The sequence below is a fragment of the Ictalurus punctatus genome, chromosome 1, assembly GCF_001660625.3.
Source record: "Ictalurus punctatus breed USDA103 chromosome 1, Coco_2.0, whole genome shotgun sequence".
NCBI classification, from domain to species: Eukaryota; Metazoa; Chordata; class Actinopteri; order Siluriformes; family Ictaluridae; genus Ictalurus; species Ictalurus punctatus.
This window is the reverse complement of record NC_030416.2, coordinates 25824068-25846567: the sequence shown is the minus strand read 5'-3', so window position 1 is coordinate 25846567 and position 22500 is coordinate 25824068. Positions and strand designations below refer to the sequence as shown.

At 36.7% G+C, this 22500-nt stretch overlaps 1 protein-coding gene across 1 annotated transcript in view; it reads left to right on the top strand.

Moving 5' to 3' along the window:
- Nucleotides 1–22500, top strand: part of tsnare1 (T-SNARE Domain Containing 1) — a 149673-nt gene that overhangs the window by 69759 nt on the left and 57414 nt on the right. Inside the window, exons 5-8 of the mRNA XM_017478041.2 lie at nucleotides 4889–4979; nucleotides 5309–5383; nucleotides 5573–5629; nucleotides 12749–12904. Coding sequence (XP_017333530.1) covers nucleotides 4889–4979; nucleotides 5309–5383; nucleotides 5573–5629; nucleotides 12749–12904 — 379 coding nt within the window. The remainder of the gene's footprint in view (nucleotides 1–4888; nucleotides 4980–5308; nucleotides 5384–5572; nucleotides 5630–12748; nucleotides 12905–22500) is intronic.

Here is a 22500-nt window from a genome sequence, read left to right as displayed (position 1 = left end):
GGAATTCTCTGGATTAGCCTATCTGGCTGGTCCATCTTAAAAATGATACATGCAACAATGTTCATGCTTTTGCATTGATGCATCAGATTGTTCGTTATTTGATTGATACATCTATTCATATCGTTGGATTGTTACACCAATACTGTTACCACACCATAGTTTTTCTTTTTTTTTTTGATTTTCAATAACTGCAAATCCTGTATTGTTTCTCATATACCACAGCAATTTGCCATTTATTTTTAATTTACTAAAGAACATTGTATCCATTTATAGCTTATTATTGTGGAATATCCACAGAACAAGTTAGTTCACTTACATTATAACAGCTATAAATATCCTCTTTTTTCATTTAGAAATGAAAAAAATGCAGCTTGTTATGTAACCATGGAAAGCAAAGCCATCTGTCTTGAAGATCTTCCAATGTCTAAAAGCGTAAAGTTTCAGATTTATGTCTGACTGTTACAAAGCACTGTTGCTGGTGACTCCTTCCATCACTAATAAATATTAGTTCAGCATACAAGAAAACTTCACCATATCAAAAATAATTTATAATCTGTAGAAATGGAAAAAAAAGGGCAAAAAGTGCATTAATATAAACCTTGCAATAAGAGCTATATAGAGAATAAGATTTTTTTAAAATAAGATTTTATATAGAGAATAAGATTCTTATAGAGAATATGATTCTATATAGAGACTAAGATTTTTTTTTTTCCTTATTTGTCTCATTCAGTTATATAGTTGATTCCTTTGCAGAGTAAGACAGTAATGTAATGAAAACTGAAGAGTGAGTAATGCATACTGGCCAGGGTCAGGCATTTACAGATGGAGGAGGATTTCACAATGTAACAGACATAATTTTACACTTCTATGCTGCAATAGGTAACAGCTAAGATTAGCACAGGTACTGGTTGTTCACTCAACTTAGGCTGAGCATGATGGTGTCATCAATGCAAATCTAATTGATCCAATCTAATTGCTCAGTCCCATATTCCTCCTCCGCCTTCTATGTATCCCCGGTGCTGCTCTGCCTCCAGTGACAGCACTGACAGCCCACCAAAATAAAATTTGCCATATATGTCTGACTTCACTGCTGTGTTTTAATGGCTGGTTAGTAACATGCAGTGGTTGTGGAATAAGCCATAGCCAGTTTTAATGCTGTATAATCAGGGATCATAGCCTGAGGTGTCTCAACAGCCCACCATAGATCACTCCATTAGTGACAATTACCTTTGGAGAGAGAGAGAGAGAGAGATTAGTATGAGTAATACAATACTTTTCTTTTGTCAGTGGCTATATATGCTAGGCGAATCCCTTGAGATGATGTGGGCGAAGAGGCTTATGAGGCTTCTTTAAAGGTGTTTAGTGCATTAGAATTTGAATATATTAGAAAATAATTTCCTAGGATCTACTTTCATAAGAAGTCTGTTTGACTTTAGTAGAGAAATGTCACTTGAAATATAGTCTTGACTAAACACAATATTTTCAAACTTAATATTACTATGCAACATCCATGCAATGTCTTACATTTGTATTCAAATGCATTTTCAGTGTTTGTCATTTTTATCTGCTGAAAATGGAAGATTTTGCTGAAAAGGGCAAAATAAGGAAATTATATTTTAATATTCAAGAACGCATGATCTTTGATACTTCAAGAAAGCGCTGCAATTTTGAGAGTATAACAATATTGGTCATATAAATAGTCTATGGAGTGAAAGTAGAAATGTAGAACTGTACTCTTTCATGTGATGCCATTATTATATTAATAATAGCTGAAGATTCATATTTACTCTTTTTTTTTTTGTGCAAAACAGCCTGCTGATGTGCTTCAGTATGATTCACCTGGCATCAAATGTATAATTCATGACAGAACTGAATGTTAGGCACTATGTTTGTATTCAGTTATCTCATGGCTTAGGTCAAATGGCAGTAATATGAAGTCAGTTAGGGGCTCATATGCATTCATATGAGTGCAAAGCAGTCCTGCCTGGTGTCTGTGTAGTGCTGTGACAGTGAATGTGGTAGCTGTGATTTCCTCACTTCATTGCTAATGTTGTCACTGGTGTGTGATGCATGTATGCTGAGGAGAGGATACATATGTCATCAGTGTCATCGGTTATGGAGCAGCCCTGAAAGGGAGAATGAGTTAAACCTTTTCGAATCAGTTGTTCTGATGTGCTTGGTGATTGATTATCTGTGGAGCATGACTAACAATGAACTAACAAACTGGATTATTTTAAATACAGACTCTTAATCTCTGGATCGTGGGTTTGAGCCCCACTGGGGTTGCACAAGCTTGTGCACTATCAGTGCCAGGCCTCATCCCAGATAAAATGGAGGGTTGCATCAGGCATTGCATCCAGTGTAAAACTTGTGCCAAATCAAATATGTGAATCATAAACCAGATTTCCATAATGGAGACAGATGATCTGCTGTGACAACCCCTAATGGGAAGCAGCTGAAAGAAGGCGGCTAGTGGCTAATTGTATTGGTCTGTTTAAACTTGCATAAATATGTACTGTAGCTGCACTGGCATGCACTCTATTGTAGACTTCTACAGAGAACCCACAGATATGCTCAGTTTAACTTTTTTTGTCATGTTTACAGAATTGTAGACTTTATCAGTGTTTTAATCAAGAACACATTAGTTGCCTCACAATTCCATGCAACATTTAGCTATATTCTATCAACCCTTGAGTACACTCCTATTCTTTTTGGTTCGTCAGTGGTTCTTGTCAAGAGGGGAGATGTTGAAGATTCTGTGTAAAGCCCTACAGCTGAAAGTTTCCTGGTCAGTCAAGATTACCTGTAGAACATCTTTTAATAGGTTAAGAATCCTTATAAAGTGGTGCAACAGAAAATTATTTGCCCTATCATCAGATAATTGCAAGTTAAATTTCCAATAATACCACACCCATCCATGGCCAGTTGTCTAGAAAACAAAATTGGCCATGCGTTCTGGGTGGGAGGAATGTTGTACACTTTCTTCCCTGTCAATCACAGTGACACTAGCCAATCATGGCATGCATGTGGAAGAAGGCAGATAGAGCTTTTCTCCACCCTACACCATTCTCGGTTGGTAGCTGTTGTATGATTAGGAGAACTGGGTGAGAATTGGCAAATTAGATAATTGGGCAGTGGGGGGAAACTGTGAAGTACCATTAAAGGGTTTGTGGTTTTAAACCTTAAAACCTTCTAAGATGTCTTACATATTGCTCAGTAACCTTATTATTTGCCAAGCAGCAGCAGGTTTATGTGTATTGTCATCCTATCTGTGCTGAAACAAAATATCATAAACCAACACATTTCTATTTCAAATAGGGACAAAATGGGTAAAAATAGTCTTAAACAAAGCCTGTTTGCCTGTTTTCACAGGTAAGCAGCCTTTATCAGTATGTCATGGTTACATATAGGAAGTGGAAACAGGATGTTAAAAAAATAAAGCTAAAATTAATTTTATTCCAACAGGCATTAGAAATCTCACTACAAACCAGATAGTTAGCCAGCTAATTAACTAGTCTATTCCAGATACCAGAAAGAGAGATGAGAGATATTGTTGTGGTGCAGTTCTGAAGGTTATAATAGATAATATGCCTATAAAAATTACAGAAAGCATCTCTGGTTAAATATAAAACATAGTAGATAATCTTACACAATATTGCATAGACTTGAGTGTAAAGGGAATAGAAAAGTAGGAATACAGCAATCCTTGCTTCCTCCCTCTGATTAAACTCTTAGTACCACCAATACTGAACCTTTAAGCCTTTATAAAGAAAAGTTACTTTACCCTTCTGTACATTAGAGGTCATCTGCAGAAAGGTTTTTCAGTGTCTGGAATACAAAAAAAGTGGGTCCTCTAATCAGATGGCATCACGCAGTGCATGTCTGGCATTTCCTAAGCTGTAACTTAAAGAACCAATGGTGAAACATAAAACTGAGGATTGCACTCTTGCTTCACCTTGAATGTCCACTGTTTCTGTGAGAATACAGTGTTACTTTCTGTGGACTGATTATGACACTAGAGCAATTTCTCCTTTCCATCACATCCTTTATTTCCACCCTATATCTTTAAATCAATATTTAAGAGGAAGGTGCACATGGTTTGTACGGTATATCTCTGGGGAGCAGTGGGTACTATAAACAGCCATTCTGCACTGGGTTTTAAAAACTGGGATCAGACTGTATAGAGCACAGACACTAAATCAGTGTCTTATCTACAACCTTGGTCTGTGTGAGGGAACAATGCATTTCTGTTGGAATATTATATTTGATCAGAAGACCTGCACTCCCTGTCTCATATCTCACTACCCCTGCCTTTCTGACTTTAAATAGGAAATAATGTATAAGAACATTCATGATATTTTATTTATTTATTTACTGTGTTTTTAATATCATCTCTCTCTATTTTTCCTGTCTTATCAGCTTTCTCGCATACACTTTCATGCTTTTTTCCCCCCATATTTTGCTCTCAATTTGAGTCTTTCTGTCCATCATACCATTCCTAAGTTATCTATATTTTTAAAATAATTTCATTTGGTTGCTCTCTAAGAGGTGATATTCATACAGTAATAAGCATTTAATTAATTTATTTCTATTTACTGATTTAATTTTCTGTCATTTCATTAACTTAACAGTATGTTGCGAAGATCTGCCAGAAGCCTGATTCACATCTTTGCTCTAACATCACACAGTCATTAATATTCATAATCATAATCTGTAGAGGCCTAGATTATGATATTCTGTTACACCTTGGAATAGATGCCATATTTGCAGTTATCTGACTCACTTCATAAACTTGCAAGATCTCTCTCTCTCTCTCTCTCTCTCTCTCTCTCTCTCTCTCTCTCTCTCTCTCTCTCTCTCTCTCTCTCTCTCTCTCTCTCTCTCTCAGGCACTCCATACAGCAACAAACCAATAAAGTCATTACAAGCACAAGCCAACTCATCAAACAGCTCTCTGACATCATCAGCGGCTCCTCTCGGGTAAAATATTCAGTTGATTTCTCTGACTTGTGTATCTCTATGGTTCTACCTCGGACCTTACATATAATACACCATGGAATGATATTCTAGACATGGTTAGTGTCTAATTTAGATTTGGACTGTCTGGGATTTTAGTGAGAAATCAGCAACAGTGCATAATTTGTGTCTAGGTTAAAGCTTTGCGTCAATTCATTCTTAATAAAGTATGAAATGAGTGGATTGAGGCTATTAAAATACAATAATGAGAGACTGCACCAGGCCAGCGGCTAAGTGAATGATGTAATTGTTAAATATGACAGCTGTATTATTAAATGTCTATTTTCTGACAGCAAGACCGGCTGCGTCTGACCAGGCTGAAGACAGAGTTGTCAGAGTCTGTGCAGCGTTATGGTGACCTGCAGAAGGTGAGAGTACTGCTAAAGCGCTCTCTTTCCAACACCTGGTAAAAAATACATCATTGCTTTATGGGCAGTTAATAAAGTATATATGTGATACACTCGGTATTTCATGCAAAAATAAAAACAGTTTAAATTGTCCTTCAGCTGGGTGTTCGTTCAAACTGCACACTGATATTATTATTCTTTTTTCATCAGAAAATTGCAGACCGTTCAAGGGCTTTGCTTCCTCCAGCAGCAAAAGACAGAAAACGGGTAAGTAGATTCAGGGGTGCAGTAAGGTGGTCGAGGGTGGTGATGTGGGTTAAGATAATTCTTAAGGGCCCTGAAGAGACAGGGACCTAGAAAGATTATATTATTTTATGTGATTTTTAGGTTTACTGAAACATACTAAAATTGAAATTGTTCATTCATTGAATAATAATTAAAGAGTAGTTTTAGATACAGTGGCCAAACCATCTTGCAGTCTGTCATAGTTTCAAATAAAAACTGTTGGGCTATGAGAATTTGTTTTTTAATTCAAATAAGTATTCCATCAAAAAAAAAAGCATATATATTTGGAAAAATGCTAAGGAAAAATAAAAATGCCAAATACAGGATGTCACCCAGTTTTTCTGCGGTAGAGGTGGGTCAAGCTGTACTGAAGCTTTTAATATAAAAGAGACTTATACTATAATAACTGCAGTTGTCACATGGAAATGGTGTGACAGAGATGTCCATTAGCTTCCCCTTCTATCTTTCAGCCTGGTTATGATTGATCGTAAAACCAGAATATCTCCATTATATCTCCATAACACCTGTATACTTGGTCATTCATGCAATTATTCCATCATCCCACCCCATCAGGTGGCAGAAGTGCAATGTGGATACAGGCCAAGAGCTTCACTTTATGTTGCAATATGATCTCAGTTACTTTGAGAGCGGCATTGCTGTTGGTGCCAGAAGGTCTGATTTAAGTATTTCAGAAACTGCTGATCTCCTGAGATTTTCATACATAACAGTTTCAAGAGTTTACAAAGAATGGTGCAAAAAAACAGCAACAACTACAAAAAAGCAACTGTTCTGTAGGCAGACTAAGCTCACAGATAACGCAAATAAGCACTCTTTACAACTTTGGTGAGCAAAAAGGCATCTCGGAACATGTTGAACCTTGAGGTGGTTGGGCTACAACAAGCCACAGTGGGTTTACCTTTCAGCTAAGAGCAGGAATTTAAGGCTACAGTGGGCACACATGCATCAAAACTAGAGTACTGAGGATAGGGAAAATATCTCCTATTCTTATCTTTAACAGCCCAGTTTCATTGAACATTTGCCTGCTTCAGTGCAGCTTCAGATTCCTGTTCTTGGGTAGCATCCTGGCAATTGCTCCCACCACTGTGCTTGCCGCAGATGTACACCTGGTTTTGGAACATGGATTGGAGGAAAGGGGAGAAAATTGTGGAAAATCTGGCCATCTCTAATTGTATAAACTTTAGTAAATTAAAAATAATACGTAATCAGCAATCATCTATTAGTGTGCTTTTTATGTGCTGACGCTCCACTTTTCACACTACCATCTTTTAAATGCATGTACAAGGAAGAGAGGCATATTTATAGCACATGTAGACTCGTGCCAGTTTTATACATAAACCCAAGGTTATTTGAAGAGAATGTGTCATTATTGTGCCTGACGATGGATGCAAAAAGTTTAGTGTTTATGTAGAAATGGACAGAACTCAACCCTTTGTATAGCACCAAACTCATGTTACAGCATATGTTTTGAATAATTCTGTATCAGAGATTAGCATGAATAAGACATTTCACTGACAGTATTAAGATGAGAGGGACCACTTTCTGTAAGTGGCCACAAAACTGACAACCCTTTTCTGAAGTGCATGAGAACTGACATCCATAAGGTCATATCCCTTCAAGCGTGACATCTAGTTGATATTGCATACTGTCATAGTATGCCAGAGTGACATGGAAGCATTTCTGCCTCGGATGTCACTCCAAATTGCACATCAGAATTCCTCAACTGTCATGCACCTGTGATGTAGACATGGCAGCACACAGATACAGATCTACACTCTCATCCAGACACCCCCCCCCCCCCCCCCCCCCTTTTTCCTATTCACTTCACACACTGCCTGAGCAGTGCCTGGAGTTGTTGCTTTCATGTGCAGTTCTGTCACTTGTAGCTGCATCCCTGATGGCTTCCTCTCTGTTGTCAGTTCATCTTGGACACTCCCAGCAGCATGAGCCATCAAACAGGATAGGTATTTGTATTACAATACAAATGCAAAGTTCACAAGCAAAACAAGCAGTATGGTTTAAGGCCACAGGTGGAAGGGGTTGTATAGAGTCAGATACTATTTGAGCCGTGACTGATTGCTGAGCTCCCTCTGAGTCTCATTTCTTGGAGATCAAAGAGGGAAGCGGTTGCGTATCAACGCCGACAATCTCTGAGTGTATCATCAAACTGACTTCCAATTTGTACAGAATCATTTCTGCAGGGAAGGCTCTTAGTTTGGTTCAATAAACCACCATAAAAGTTCCCCTAAAATATACACACACACTTTTATTCTTATGTTGACCTGCTCTTATACTGAATCTTTGTGTTTTAGAATCATTAACAAATCATCTAAATTCAGCATACTGTATTTGGATATATCTGTGTGCCATTTTAGGCACGGTAACACCAATGATAATTATATTTCCTCTGAGCTTTTAATCTAGCTGGAAGTGATCCACCAACTAGAACAGAAAATCATTCCAGAAAAAATAAATAAATATATATATATATATATATATATATATATATATATATATATATATATATATATTTTTTTTTTTTTTATAAACTTTCTGCTACTGTCACTCAGCTATTCTGTTAGTGAAGCTTTTGCTATACTTGGACACTTATATTCTTCAAATGTTGATTGAGTTTAGTGAGTAATGAGTGGTTATTTCCTCAATCACAGGAGTATCTTCTCTTTCAAGTACAAAACAGAAAAGTAAAGAAGCTGCGAGGGTGTTTTTAGTGTTTATATACACAGGCTATAGCAAGCATCTCTGGATACCAGTTTTAAAAATCAGCTCAAAGCATATATTTTTACTTCACTTTGCTTTTGTCCAATTTTATTTGTTGTCATTTCATTTTTTTTTTTAAATGAAAAGATTTTAAGGCACAAAATATTTAATGTTACTACTTTTTTGTGCTACAATTCTTTTAACTTTTTTTTCTTTTATCATAATTACTTACTCATTTAATAGTTATTTTATTATTAATAGAATGAGTTTTATATTATTTATAGAATTATTTATGCTTATGGTTAATGCATTTTTCTGCTTATTTCGTTATGCTGTTATCAGAGTTGAGAGGGTTACTTTAAAAATGTATTCCTTTACAGTTACAAATTACTTCATAACGAATGTAAACAGTAACGTATCACAATATGAAAGTAATATAATCTGATTACTTCAAGGTCAGATATGTAAATAAAGTCAAGAGAGAAGCAATATGATCTAAAATGGTAAATGGCACACTTTATATAGTGCTTTTATCCAAAGCGCTTTACACTGTGTCTCATTCACCCATTCACACACCAATGGTAGCAGAGCTGCCATGCAAGGTTCTAACTTGCCATTGGGAGCAACAATGGGTTCAGTGACTTGCCCAAGTTCACTTCGGTATGTGGAGTCACGTGGGCCGGGAATTGAACCTCCAACCCTATAATTAGTGGACAACTTATTTATTTTAGAACTTAAAACATGTTCAATGTTTGGATTTGTTTTAATAAAATAAATAAATTTGTTGCTCATGTGAGTCACAGCTGCCAAGAGAGAACCAGAACTATAATCATGCAGCTGTCTATACTGTTATGTCAAAAGCAGGGTTCCAGACAAGAAAATCTTCTATGGAGCCACTGGCTCCTATAAGAAAAAAAATCTTTTCTTAAACTTGCGTTTAAAATGTTTAAATCGCTTGCTTTCAGTCTTCCTGTCGTGTGTACGTCTGCCCTCCTTTTACAGCGTCAGCATTTTCATCCATGTTCACTTAAAGTGGGAACTGGATGTCTTTTCCAACTTGCCTGTCGCAAAGAATTGTTCTTTACACTGAATCTGAGCCAGTTTCACTGACCATAATTATGTCAGGATCACTGCCCATTGAGTGTAGTTTGGCCTCCTCCTCTGTTTTGCAGAAAACCAGCATTTGACACATGGTTCAGGATCAAACTCAAGTGATGGGCCCTCTGTGCTGATCCTGATCAAGTCTTCCAAGTTTAAATTACGTACTATTGATTTTATCCTGTTTTGACTTGAAAATCCACGTTCACACTGAGCACCCAAAATTGGTGGGCCAAGCAATATCTCACCTAGATGCATTCTGCTCAAAGCACATGCTGTGTCGTTGTCATATGTTTTGCACACATCCTGTCATTTTTTTTTCATTAGTAATATCTGAGAGGTAAATTTGGTGAAAGGCAGCTCATATGCAATCATATAGGCGTTCTTGAATTTTATTTTTATCTCCTTCCATTCGGTGTCGTCATGTAGTTCACATGCACAAGACACTGCTTGTGCTAATTGTGTTTTGTGGAGCACGCTACGATTACACAAACTTTCTTTTATGCTTTTAACTATCGCTATGACTATTTTCCCACAGTCTCTTTCTTGAAATGCTGTGTCCCAGTAATAAAATCCATTTTCCTTGCTATTTCTCTGCCCACTTTGGAAAACAAGTCACAACACATTGTCTGTGTGCAATGATCATACCTGAGCCATGCAAACTCTTGAATCCAAGAAGTCTTAAAATGCCTTTCTGCACTTTTACTTGGGCATTCATTGATAGACATGGAAAGATGATCCTCCGTGTCTCCGTTGTTTTCTCTCTCGCTCATGCTGGCACAACTGGAGCCTGCTGTTATATAAGCAGGTGTGCCATCAGCGTTGGTGCTTGACAGAGATGAGGACTGTTTGAAAAAGTCTGATATTTTTCAGTTTGAAATGTCTTTCTGAGGCGGAAAGCTAATCCTCCCTTTCCCCATGCGTATTTTGGCACTTAGGATGAATATGGACTCGGTGAAACTGCCCCCCCCCCCCCCCCCCCCCACTGAAACTTTTTTGTGCAGCATCTCGTTTTATTACGTCAGCACAACAAATTATGTTGTATTGTGTATGCTACTCCTCACAGAACACACAAAAATACATTACATGCTAATTTGTAAACCATAACGTGCAAATTTATGTCACCAGTGGCTATCTCAGCAAAAATATCATTCGCAAATTAATATTTTTGGTCACAAATGCCCTCCAAAAGTTTAATTTCTTTAGTTTTAAATGGAAAAAAACTGTAATCCTGATAGTATTCCCATTTTTTACAAAATGTACCTGTAATCTGATTTACTTTTATTTTTTGACATAACTGTAACGGATTACAGTTACTTTTTTTGTTTGTTTTTTTGTATCCTGATTATTTTCTGCCGTTACATGTATTCCGTTACTCCCCAAGCCTAAATGTTATTTTTATTAGCCTTTTTTTTCTTTTTTTCTCTTTTTCTCTAGCATTTTGAACTGCAACATGTGTAACATATGTAATTATAACAATGCTGATATTTATCTTTTTAATTGATTTTTTATTTTATTTTATTTTTTTATAAATCTACATACAGTGCCCTCTGAAACTACTGGAATGGCAAGGCCAATTAATTTGTTTGTGCTACACACCAAAGACAATTGGGTTTGAGATCAAAAGATTGATATCAGACGAGAGTTTAGGATTTCTTACTGCTGATGAGTGCTTTGTATTCTGTGCATGTCTTCTTCGAATGGTGATTATGATACCATCACTCCTGCCCTTTGGAGGTTGTTGTTGGTGTCGCTAACTGTTGTTTTTCTTCACAGCTCTCACAATGTCTCTGTCATCAACTGTCATTGTTTTCATTATAACAGTGTTGTTTGAGGTAGGTAGGAGGTGATGCTTTACAGTGCTCATAGTGCTAATTGCTGGTCATGTTCGTTAAGTACATTAGCCAGTTTAATGCTAAAGAAGGTAAATTTAGCCTACAGATATTTCTTGGCTGCCTAAATAAATCTGAAAATGGCGAGAAAAAAAAAAAGACAAAGAAAAATTGGTTTTGCCTTTAAGCTACCCAAAACAAATAAACAGAGTGATAAGTGAAAGCAAAGTTTAATACTGAGTTAAAGTTATATTTAGACAATTTACAAATTCATATTTTTGTTCATTGTTGAAATACATGTGGAAATTATCTTCAGCTAGTAAAAAGCTAGATGCCAGATATGATCCCTTCCAGTGCCTCAGAATGTGGTTTGGAAATGTAGGCTATCCAGCAGGGGTTTCACTTTTTTCCATTGCCGTTTTGACTGCTGTTATTTCTGTGTTTGTTTGAATTACAGGTTTGTGTAGCAAAGTGCTTTAGAAGTACTGAGACTGAAACAGGGAGCAGGGAAACAAATTGAGAATACAAACAAGCTCTGGGTGATTTGCCTTGTATCCCATGCGTTTACACAATCAAAGAAAACTTCCTGCAAAAGATTTTTTAATAATTACACTAAGTCCCTGACCATATATTTAGAACCCTGTAAACACATTGTTTTTGTTGTTGTCTTGTGTTTTTTTTTTTTTTTTTTTTTTTTTTTTTTACTGTCATGTGGATATAAACCAAACAAAATCAGGTTTATATAGAAGTTGGTAAAATCTAGATCAATCTCTACTCTATATATGATTAACAGATCATGGTAAAGACTGTATGTAGATATTTAGCTGCCATAGCAGAATGAGAACATTGTTAGTAAGTGGTTAGCCCAGAGGAGACCGTGCTCTTCAGAGTGTCATTGTGCTGGAATGAGATGAGTAGTCTATTAGCTGTGCTAATTCTGAGAAGGAGGAAATGGAATACAATGAATCATCCTGTGAATAGCAAAAACAATAACTTGCCTCAGGCATCTTGTGTCATACATATGCAATTAGGAAAAAAAAAAAGGCAGATCAACTCCCTGTTTTCTCAGTGACCAATTCCTTCATATTGGCTCTTCAGACTAGTTTAGAGTTCTGCCTAACAAAGTCTAACTACAGTTATTTGAAAAAAAAACAACAACAAACATACAAGCGCACACACAATTGAGATGCAGTTTAGTCGCATTTGTCACTGGTGGCAATGATTGCCTCGGTTTGCATCAGAATATTAACTGATTAGTGTTACTGATTTTTCACAGTATCTCATGTGTCATTGTTGACAGAAAGCAGTTTGAGAACATATTATAAAACAGCACTGTGTGTGTGTGTGTGTGTGTGTGTGTGTGTGTGTGTGTGTGTGTGTGTGTGTGTGTTTGTTTATCTGTATGCATGTGTATGGGTGGTGTTTACCTATGCAGAGTCAACAGACACCAGTCACTGAGCTGTGTGAAGATCCACTGGTCGGGCCAGCAGAGGACATGGAAGGAGATGAACAGCAGGCATTCCTGTCTGAGATCAGCGAGGAGGATGTGGAAGTCCTGCGCCAAAGGGAAGAAGCTCTTCTCCAGATAGAGGTGTGTACCTGGTTACCTCAGTAAGCCCCACTGATGCCACCATCACATTTTAGAATGAACAAAAGGTTTGGCTGGGGTGTTATGGTGTCTCCCAGCATATTCTGATTGCAAGCTTTAGCACTCCTAAAGAATTGTGCCAAAATATAGTTCAATAATCCATGTCTTCATGAAGAAATGAGATGCATTGGATGCAACAGATATATAGATAGTAATATAAATATTTCAACTTGCTTAAAAGCCACAGTGATTAAAATGCACAGATTGTATTCAGTATAAAGGGACTTCTCTTCCAATTAATCAGGATGATTTTTTTAAGCTCTACCTACCTATGTCACTGTTTGTATAATTCTCCCACTTACCTCAATTCTCAGACTATGTTAAGAACCTTATATTCTTATAACTATGTAATTAGTATATACCAAATTCATGTCTTTGAAGATTGCTGTATTAGCAAACTTGGTGTAGGGAAAAAATAATTTAAAAAAAAAAAAAAGATAAAAGTGACATCTGAGTAACTTACCAATTTGCATATATAAACTACCTTTTAAAGGCAAATGGAAATGTCATTCAGAAACAGCCATTTCCATGTGCAGTGCTGTCCCCAAACTAGATTTTATTTCTTCAGCTTACTCTAGGGGCAGACCTTAGGATTGGCTTGAATACTGGGCCATGTACACCTACAATGGATAAGATGATTGATGTGAAATGACCAGCCACACTTTTTCATAATTGTCACACTTCTGGCTTGGAATTTGAATAAAGCTGTAGATTGTCCTGGGGAATTGTGTTAACGTTGCAGACTATGCTCAGTTATTTGGGGATAGTTTTTTCAAGTCATATTTACAAGCCGGATGGATTTTTTTATTTTTTATTTTAGCACTGCCTAGAAATGTTCCATCGGTTTTCTCCACTGTTCTTAATGTTCTGAGAAGCAGGATTAGGAAACCACCCTATCAGTGTTTTCCTTTGATTCTGGATTTAGAGAATTTTGAGATTTAATGTAAGATGAGCTGCTGGGAGTGACCTTTTGAGATTCAGAGGCAGCGGTGCAGTGGGTAGCATTGCTGCCTCATAGCTCCAGGGTTCCAGGTGTGATCCTAAGCTTGGGATACCCTCAGTGTGGAGTCTCTGACTAGAGGTGCTCTGTCAGAAAATAGAAGTAAACATGTTGATTTTCTTAGATAAACTGGTGATAAAAATCTCATCATAGAAAAGCAGTTAAGTGTAATTGTTACATCTTTCCTCATCCAACATTAATCGATAAATGCAGTGCAGTACATTGAGTCGAGCAAGAAGGTTTTTTTTTTTCATAATCTGCCGAAAATGATTCCTGCAATCATATCTTATTGATTTTTGACTATAATTATATTCAACCCTATCAACATATAAAGTCTGCACTGTGTAGATGCCTAAGACTGCCTTCTGTTTCATAGCAATCCGTTAATCGGTACATAGTTTAACTTATTCTGTTAATGTTCCCTGGTGCTTTAAACACAATATAATAATATCATAATATAATATAGTATTCTAAAAAAAAATCTTTTTTTTTTTTTTTAACCTGCCATCATTTCTGATAGTTTAGACATTCTCTCCACAGTTTTGAATGCTTGTATTAATAATAAGCAAGCTTCATGCATTTTATCAGAAAGGAGAAATTTTGATCCATCTTTATGAATTTTGTTCCATTCCACAGCCCCACTTCACCTTCTTTTTTTCCCCCCAACATGTCATGTGCTCGATATGCCAGACCCCTCAATGCCCAAGGTGTGTGTGTATGTGTGTGTGTGCATATATATATATATATATATATATATATATATATATATACACCAATCTACTGTGCCTTTGCTGGTTCAGCATGTGCCCCAGGCTTAAGTGTGGTACTTTGTACTGAGACTAAAATAATAAACTTCACCATCTCTGCTCAGCAGTTAGGAACAACGAGACTGAATGAGACATTTCCACATGTGCTAATGAAAGAACAATACCTTTTCCAAATGGTACCATCAAAACCAAAAATGGCCATTGTGTTTACTGGTGTAATAAACATTTCCTTCTTCTTGCAAGTTTTGTAAATAGCTGTTAAGTAGAGGTGAGCTTGAAGGCTGATTGAAAACTAGTTGTGTAGTCTGGTGTTTCTTTAATTTTCAATTTTCACATGACATGGTTGGTTAATATAGATGTGAGAGATGAACACAGCGAAATAAACATATGTCTGTAGATACAGATAATACAGAGAAACATGTGAAGAGTCATGTCATGCCATGTGAAGTGGTAAATTAATCAAGCCATATGTCTTTGTAAATAATAACAAAATCTAGCAAGTACATAAATGAAGATGTATATGTTCTATTTCTAAAGATGGAACTGCAGACACAAAGCCAAATCAGCTGTTACTAATAGGCATTAGCAACACATGTCATATTGAACCTCGGACAAATAAAACAGAGCCACCTTCACACTTGAAGAGCTGAAACAATGTAGACAGCTTATTTGTGATTTGGGGTGGAGGGGTATACAGATGGGAGAGGTGACAGGGAGGTGGTTCTGCCCAAACTCAGTGTGCCCTGTGGCAGTTGCTGAAGGGCTCTGTTCATGAGCTCAGCCAGGCTGATCATATCTGACAGTGTGCTTTTTCCAGTCTAAATCCCTGCTCTCTTCCTTCCCACCCACCGCTGCTCAGCCAACTCTGCTCAGCATTGGAAACTCCACTCAGCTGAATCCAGAGTGACTGGAACTGCTGTCTTTCTCTCACTATCTCTGTTTACTAGACTCCTTTACAAATGTATCACTGCAAACTGCTCTCTATAAGAGGTTGTGGATAGAAGCAGGGCTTGTGCTTTCAAACAAGAACGAGAGGGTTAAATCAGACATTACTGCCAACTTTGGGTTTCCTTCAAGGAGAAGAACAAGTTAAATTAAGTATGGCCCTGGAGGTCTCATTTAAGTTAGATGTACTATACTGTCCTTTTATCATCATCCTGCAGGTGTAACTAAAGGGATATTCTAGTACAAGATGACTTGGAGCAGGAGTGATAAAGATAGGGAGATGTGAGACAAAGATTCAAGTTTTATGATATCACCTTTAGCACTTTGGCATTGGTCATCATTTCGTCAAAAAAAAAAAAAAAAGAGACCATAATAGAGGACAACTTTCAAGGGGAACGGAACATCTGGCCCAATCAAGCAACAAAAAAAAGCTACCCTACAAATGTGGACCTTGAGGGAAGAGAGTGCAGAAGGGGGAACTACAAAAGCATTGGGACAGTAAAGGTCTTAAAAGATTAACCATATCTTAAAAGATCTTGCATTGTAAGTACACAATCACAGATACAAGATGACTTGCAGTTCAGATTACTTTGTAACAAAAGTACCATCTGTAATTCTCTATGAATTCCCATTAGAGAGCCCTTTAAATAAACTATTACAAATGCTGTTCTTTTAGATTTGCAGACCTGGTTAGCAATCAAACATAAAAACCTATACAATATGACGAAGGTTTTTAATTACAAAAACACTTGATTTTAGAAGTGGTATGCATTGCTTTCTAAATTGCATGGATGAGGTCACACACTTTTATTTTCTTAGGTGTGTATGCTTAATCTAATTATATAATACTGGTGTATTGCTGGGCAGCATTGTGGCACAGTGATTAGTATTGCTGCCTCACCTCTCCAGGGTCCTGGATTTGATCCTGAGGTTGGGTTACTGTCTGTGCATAATTTTGCATTTTCTTCTTGTATTTGCATCATTTTTTTTTCTTGGTTCTCCGGTTTCCTGTTACCTCTCAAAAGCATAGGGAGGTAGGTGGATTGACTGTGCTAAATTTCCCCTAGGTGTGAATGAGTGTGAAACTGTGTGTACATGATGCCTTGAATTGGACTGCCATTCCATTCAAGATGATTTTTCCTGCCCACTGTTACTGGGGTAGGCCAGGATAAAAAGTTACCGAAAATGAATGAGTAAGAGTAGTGTATTGCTAATTTGGACAGGGTATAAGCCAGTTATTTTCTTGTTTACTTCCATTTGCTGTTTTTGGTGATGAGAACTGAAGACCCTATGCTGACATGAATGATAGAATAGTAGGTGTGACATTTTTAATTGGTCAGCACAGTGGTAACTTTAAACTCCCTTGGGCCCAAATTACATTTATGTTTTTGCCTCTTGGGATCTGCTATCAGTGCAGGAGGCAAAATAGCATTTTCCTAAATCTAAAGAAGTATTTTCATAAACAACAATTATTTATGACTACAAAATGTGAATCAGACAGCTGATGTGCCATAATGCACAGTAATTATCAGTTTATACTCAATAGAATGTCTTAGAAACTAACTAATTACCATATTCACCAAATATAAAATTTGACCCAAACCTCTTGTATAATTTTACAGTTAGGCCAATTACCACCAATTCTGATGGTCACATATATAATCTGCCACACTTACATGACAAAATGCTGTGATTTTGCCTGATTTCTGCCTGATTTCTGCTCTTACATGTAATCATGAAAAAAAGCCCAATCATGCTATTATGGCTATCTGGGCTAGATGAATTTTCGAGTTAGATGACTGAGCTAGATGCATGTGTGTGCAAAACCTATATGCTTAGTGATTTAACACTCTTTCCCCTCTCTGGTTACGCATGCTGATGGTGTGATATGAAGGGACCACTCAGCATTTGATAAAATAAACCCCTTGACCTATACAAAGATGTCCTTTTCCAGAAGATGACACTATCTTTCTGCCTCTACTCTTGTCTCAGATTGAGACCCATTTTAAAAGTTTGTGTGTGTAAAAACATGTCCAAACGTTTTAACATAAGCAAAAAGCTGCAAGCTGGTTTGCTAAGGATTGAAAGATTGCATGAAGGATTGCGTCTTTCAAATGTGTAACATAATGTGTTACTCTGTTTTGCATGTTTGCGTTAATGAATATACATTTTGGGGCATTTCTACGTAAAAGTGTAAAATAAAGGGCAGAGTCGGTGCAACTAGATTAATTTAGCATCCATGATGTGATTTACTATGCGTAAAAGTCACTTTGGGAACAGTGATTGCATGCAAAAATGTGCGCATTCAGAGAGCATGTATTATAATTTCTGAAGTGTATTTCAACAAGACAAAATTATACCTCAGTATCTTAAAATGAATAAGTATTTTCTTAAAATGACAGTATGGCGATATTGACCATGCTGTCTGATGTCAACAGCATTTAAATAGAGACTGTGAAAAGGTTTTTATTCACGCTACCTTCTAAACAGATCATGCTGTACACTTATTTATTTATTTATTATTTTTATATATTTTTTTCATTCATAGTGCATGTTGTAGTTTTTACGGGTTTTTTTTCCCCTTGCCTTTAATCAGCATTATGTTAGCGGCATGACATCTAAGAATCTCAGAGCTTGCTATGCTTATCAAGAACAAATAGCATTCATAAAATTAACTTGATTTACATATGGTTTTCTACTCCTTTTTTTGCATCTTTGCATCTGACATAATTCTTTGTTAATCTTGTCCAATAGTTTTGCACACAACTGATCAGTTATAGGCACACAAATTAGTGTGCATTATTTAGTGTGACCTAGGAAAAGCTGATATTGTACTCTTTGGAGGAGTTGAGCATGAGAATTAATTTATTCCACAAAGCACATAAATTGCAAGGAAACAACATTTAGCCTGAAAGAATCTGGTAAAGGTACAGGGTAAAATCCATGTTGCCAGTTAACAAATTGATTGACAGACTCAGGATACTGTGATGCTGAGACAGACTGGTCTGAAGGGTAGTGGGCATGGAATCTTGTGCAAGTAAAACTATGGTCTGTTCAGCTAGAATGGGGCGAGCAGCAACAATGGTTGTGTTGCAGTGTCATCTATGACATTGACAGCAGTGGGAAGGTGCATAGATTTAGCCAATTGTGCACTAATCCTTCCTGACCCAAAGCCTCTGTCTCTGTTCGTGTACCTAATTGCACATTATGTTGCCTGCCTGTTTACAAATAAATTGACTTCTGCTCTGCTGTAGTTGTTCCAAATTATCTGAAACACACTGTTGTGGATTTGCCAGCCCCTTGTGCCAATCTGCTGTTTGATTGCATCAGCATGCAGCTCTCAAAGACTAGAAGTGTATGCCCACCTCAACATCTCTTACGATTTTCAACCCTCTGGTGGTTATTGTAAAATGGTGTTGTCAGTCAGCACTAGTACATGTGACCCTTTCTGGGGTTCCTGATGTTGCAGTACTAGCCACACAGCTTTCATCTGAAGTACACTGATATCCAGACATATCAAATTTGGTCAAACTTTTCACTTTCAGGGTATTTACATATACCCATCCTTCCCCCAGCCTTCCAGGGAGGCATCTGCTGCTACTATCCCCCCTTTTTCTGGGAGCTCATTCAGATAACACCGAAAAGGTCTGAGGTAGAACATTCCCAGTTTCACTTCTGGGGTTACTGCTGTCAACATCCCTGCCAGGTGTAGGAAAACTGTACATGAACAAAATGTGGCCACTCATAATGTCCTGATCAAGACAACTTTTGTCCTCTGGCAGAAAGGCTTGAGTAGCCTGTAAATTATGCTTCATGGCTATGAGCTGTATAGTCTGTGCAGGTGTCAAATGGCTCCTCTCATTATTGACTTTCAATCCTTGAACATCCATATGTGAGATCAGGAGCTTTGTGTGGCAACCTACTGTTGGGACTGTCTACACAGAGGTTGTCCAGATAACGGACTATGCATAAACCATGGCATTGTATGGGCTCTAAGGCAACTTACTAGATCTGCAACTTAACGAAATTGATTTGGTAGCTTTTCTAGGCTTCTATTTACTGACAGATAACTTCCCACCCAATGAGAACAAAGATGCTTAGCTCTACCTCTTAACTTCTGATCTCTCTAGTTTATACACGCCCATAGACAACAGGCATATGTAGTACTCGAAGTGGTGGGTTCCCAGTGGCAAAGAAGGAGAGGAATCATTTGATTCTACATTATAAACCTTTTATTCAGAAAGGGCAAAAAGAGACATCTCATGCTTAAGCTGTTTTCAGGCTTCTTTTTTTTCTAGCAGTAAGCATGTGCGTAAATCTGCTTAACAGTTTTTCTGTTGTGGCAGTGACTCTGCATTCTGCTGCCTGATGCCTTTGGGCCAGGGCTGGAAATGTGAGGGGAATCTTATATCAGCATTAAACACATTTATATGGGGGAAAAGAGGGTGGGGTTGGGGCAGAGCAACGGGAGAGAAAAACCCTGAAAAAGAACAAAGCAAGGGCATGATTCATGCAAGTTATCTACCAACACCTTTCCCTTCACAAGCTGAGATTTTGGACAGAGGACATACTTTCTTGGAAGAAGCACTTATAAAATGTGTTTCATATATCTAGGGTATAAAGACAGCTTCTGTTTGTAGCTCTCTTATCAAATTTATACATCAGTGTAGGCCAGTCTGAGGAGAAAGATTATTTCAAGGTTATCCACAGTGCCTAGCATGATACCTGCTATGATCCTTCATATTACTTAGCATACTCTTGTAGTTTGTAGTATTCAATTAATGACAACTACAATAGTACAGTGCAGTATGACCATTTAATACATATTTTGTGTTTTGCACCACAGATCAGATATTATTCAGGTGTTGCATCTATAGCACCACATTATTACCAATACACAGTTCTTAAATACCTGCAGTGAAGCAACTGTACAATTATTATTATTATTATTATTATTATTATTATTATTATTATTATTTTATTTAATTTTTTTTTTTTTGCACCTAGGATTCTGCCTTTGTGTATTGAAATGGATTTTTTCATGCCTGGAATATGGAATTCTCATTGAAATTATATATAAAAACCATCACTGAAATCTTTCATACTCTGTGTCTTGTACAGTTTCGTGATTATCTTTAGTAAAAGTACTCTTACCTCAGTGCACTGCAACATCCAGAACCTTACTAGAACCAAAATGTGTCTCTTGCAATTTCATTCATTTATTCAATATTGTACTATGGACTTATAAAGGCCTGATTGTAACTCCTACTCTTTAGTCTCCAAAAATTAATATATAAATACTTAAATAAATAAAATCTTCACAGTTGCTGATACTGTGAGTAATATAATCAAAATAATGGAGCATTTAGGATTGTCTTTTGTTTAAACACATTTATTTGATTGTTTGTGTGAACTAAGTACCTTTTAGTAAACATTCACTGGACAACTCTAAATGAAAACTATATAGAAAAATAAAAATGAAATTCATGCTTATTTATGATTAGAACAATCCACCATTTTGAGCTATTTTTATTTATGGTTACATTACTTGAGAAATAAACGAAAGAAGGCACACATTTATTGTTAAATTTACATTTATTCATTTAGCAGACGCTTTTATCTAATGCGACTTACAAATGAGAAAATACAACCAAAGCAATATATCAAGCAGAGAACAATACAAGTAGTGCTACCATACAAGATCTTTAACTGAATTCTCGAAGAAGCAAAGTGCGCAGAGTAGAGGTATAAGTGCCAGAGTAAGGTTTTTTTTTTTTTTTTTAGGTGTTGGTTATGTGTTCAAAAAGAAAAAAATGTTTTTCTACAAAAGATATTCAATTATCCCCACATAAAATTAAAGTTGATAAGGGGTAAAATACAGCCAGAACAATTCACTTGTCATTTTCAGAATGATTTATTTAATTTTATCTTACACAAAGTCCCAGCCAAGTTGTGGATCACTGGAATCTCTTCAGTAAGTCAGATAGGTTCAATAAATTATAGTCCAGTATTTGAATGACGTCTTTTTCCCCTCTCTCTGCTCTAAAACGGCCCTTTCTAATTGCTTTCCCCTGTATTATGTTACTTTTGGCATCTGTGTATGGTGGAACACAACAAAACTGTCTAGTTTCTATATGAATCTGTCCAATGCTCTGTCTATTTAGTGCTCCAAATATCTGTATCTGTATTCATATGAAATGAAATCAGACTAAGCAGAATCTGAATTTGTAATGCTTGAAAAACAAGCCTGCAAATTAGTTTTTTTAAATGTTAGGTTAAAAAATTCAGGCAATAAAAAATCACATAAAATTCAAGCCCTCGGAAATTTACGTTAGACATATTCATGTAGAAAAAAATTGTGTCAAAAAATTCAAGCAGTTAAAGGAGTGAAAAATTTGGGTTGAGCGATTCAGAGAAGGCAATAGTGAGTCAGATTAGGGCATTTATCAGCCCGGCCCCAGCACATGTTTCATATGTGTGACACAACTCTAGCTTTGAAACAGGCTTGATACTGTTATTGTAAGCAATATATGTATGCAACCAAATATTAACTGTTAATTACTTTAACTACTTCAAAACATCTCTGTTCCTATACTTTTGCTTGCCTAAAAATTGGGTGGACTGATTCAAAATGTTGTATGTTCTATGTCATTTAACACAACTACATATGAATACCAGGGTTGTAAAAAGCTGAAATTCTTTTGATCTGAAACCTTTGGGTTTCAATTGGCCTTGCTATTCCATTAGTTTCGGAGGGGACTGTATCACTAGTATATACAGTATAATTCTTTTTTTCAATGATGAACCATGTTCAGTGGTGAAGGTTT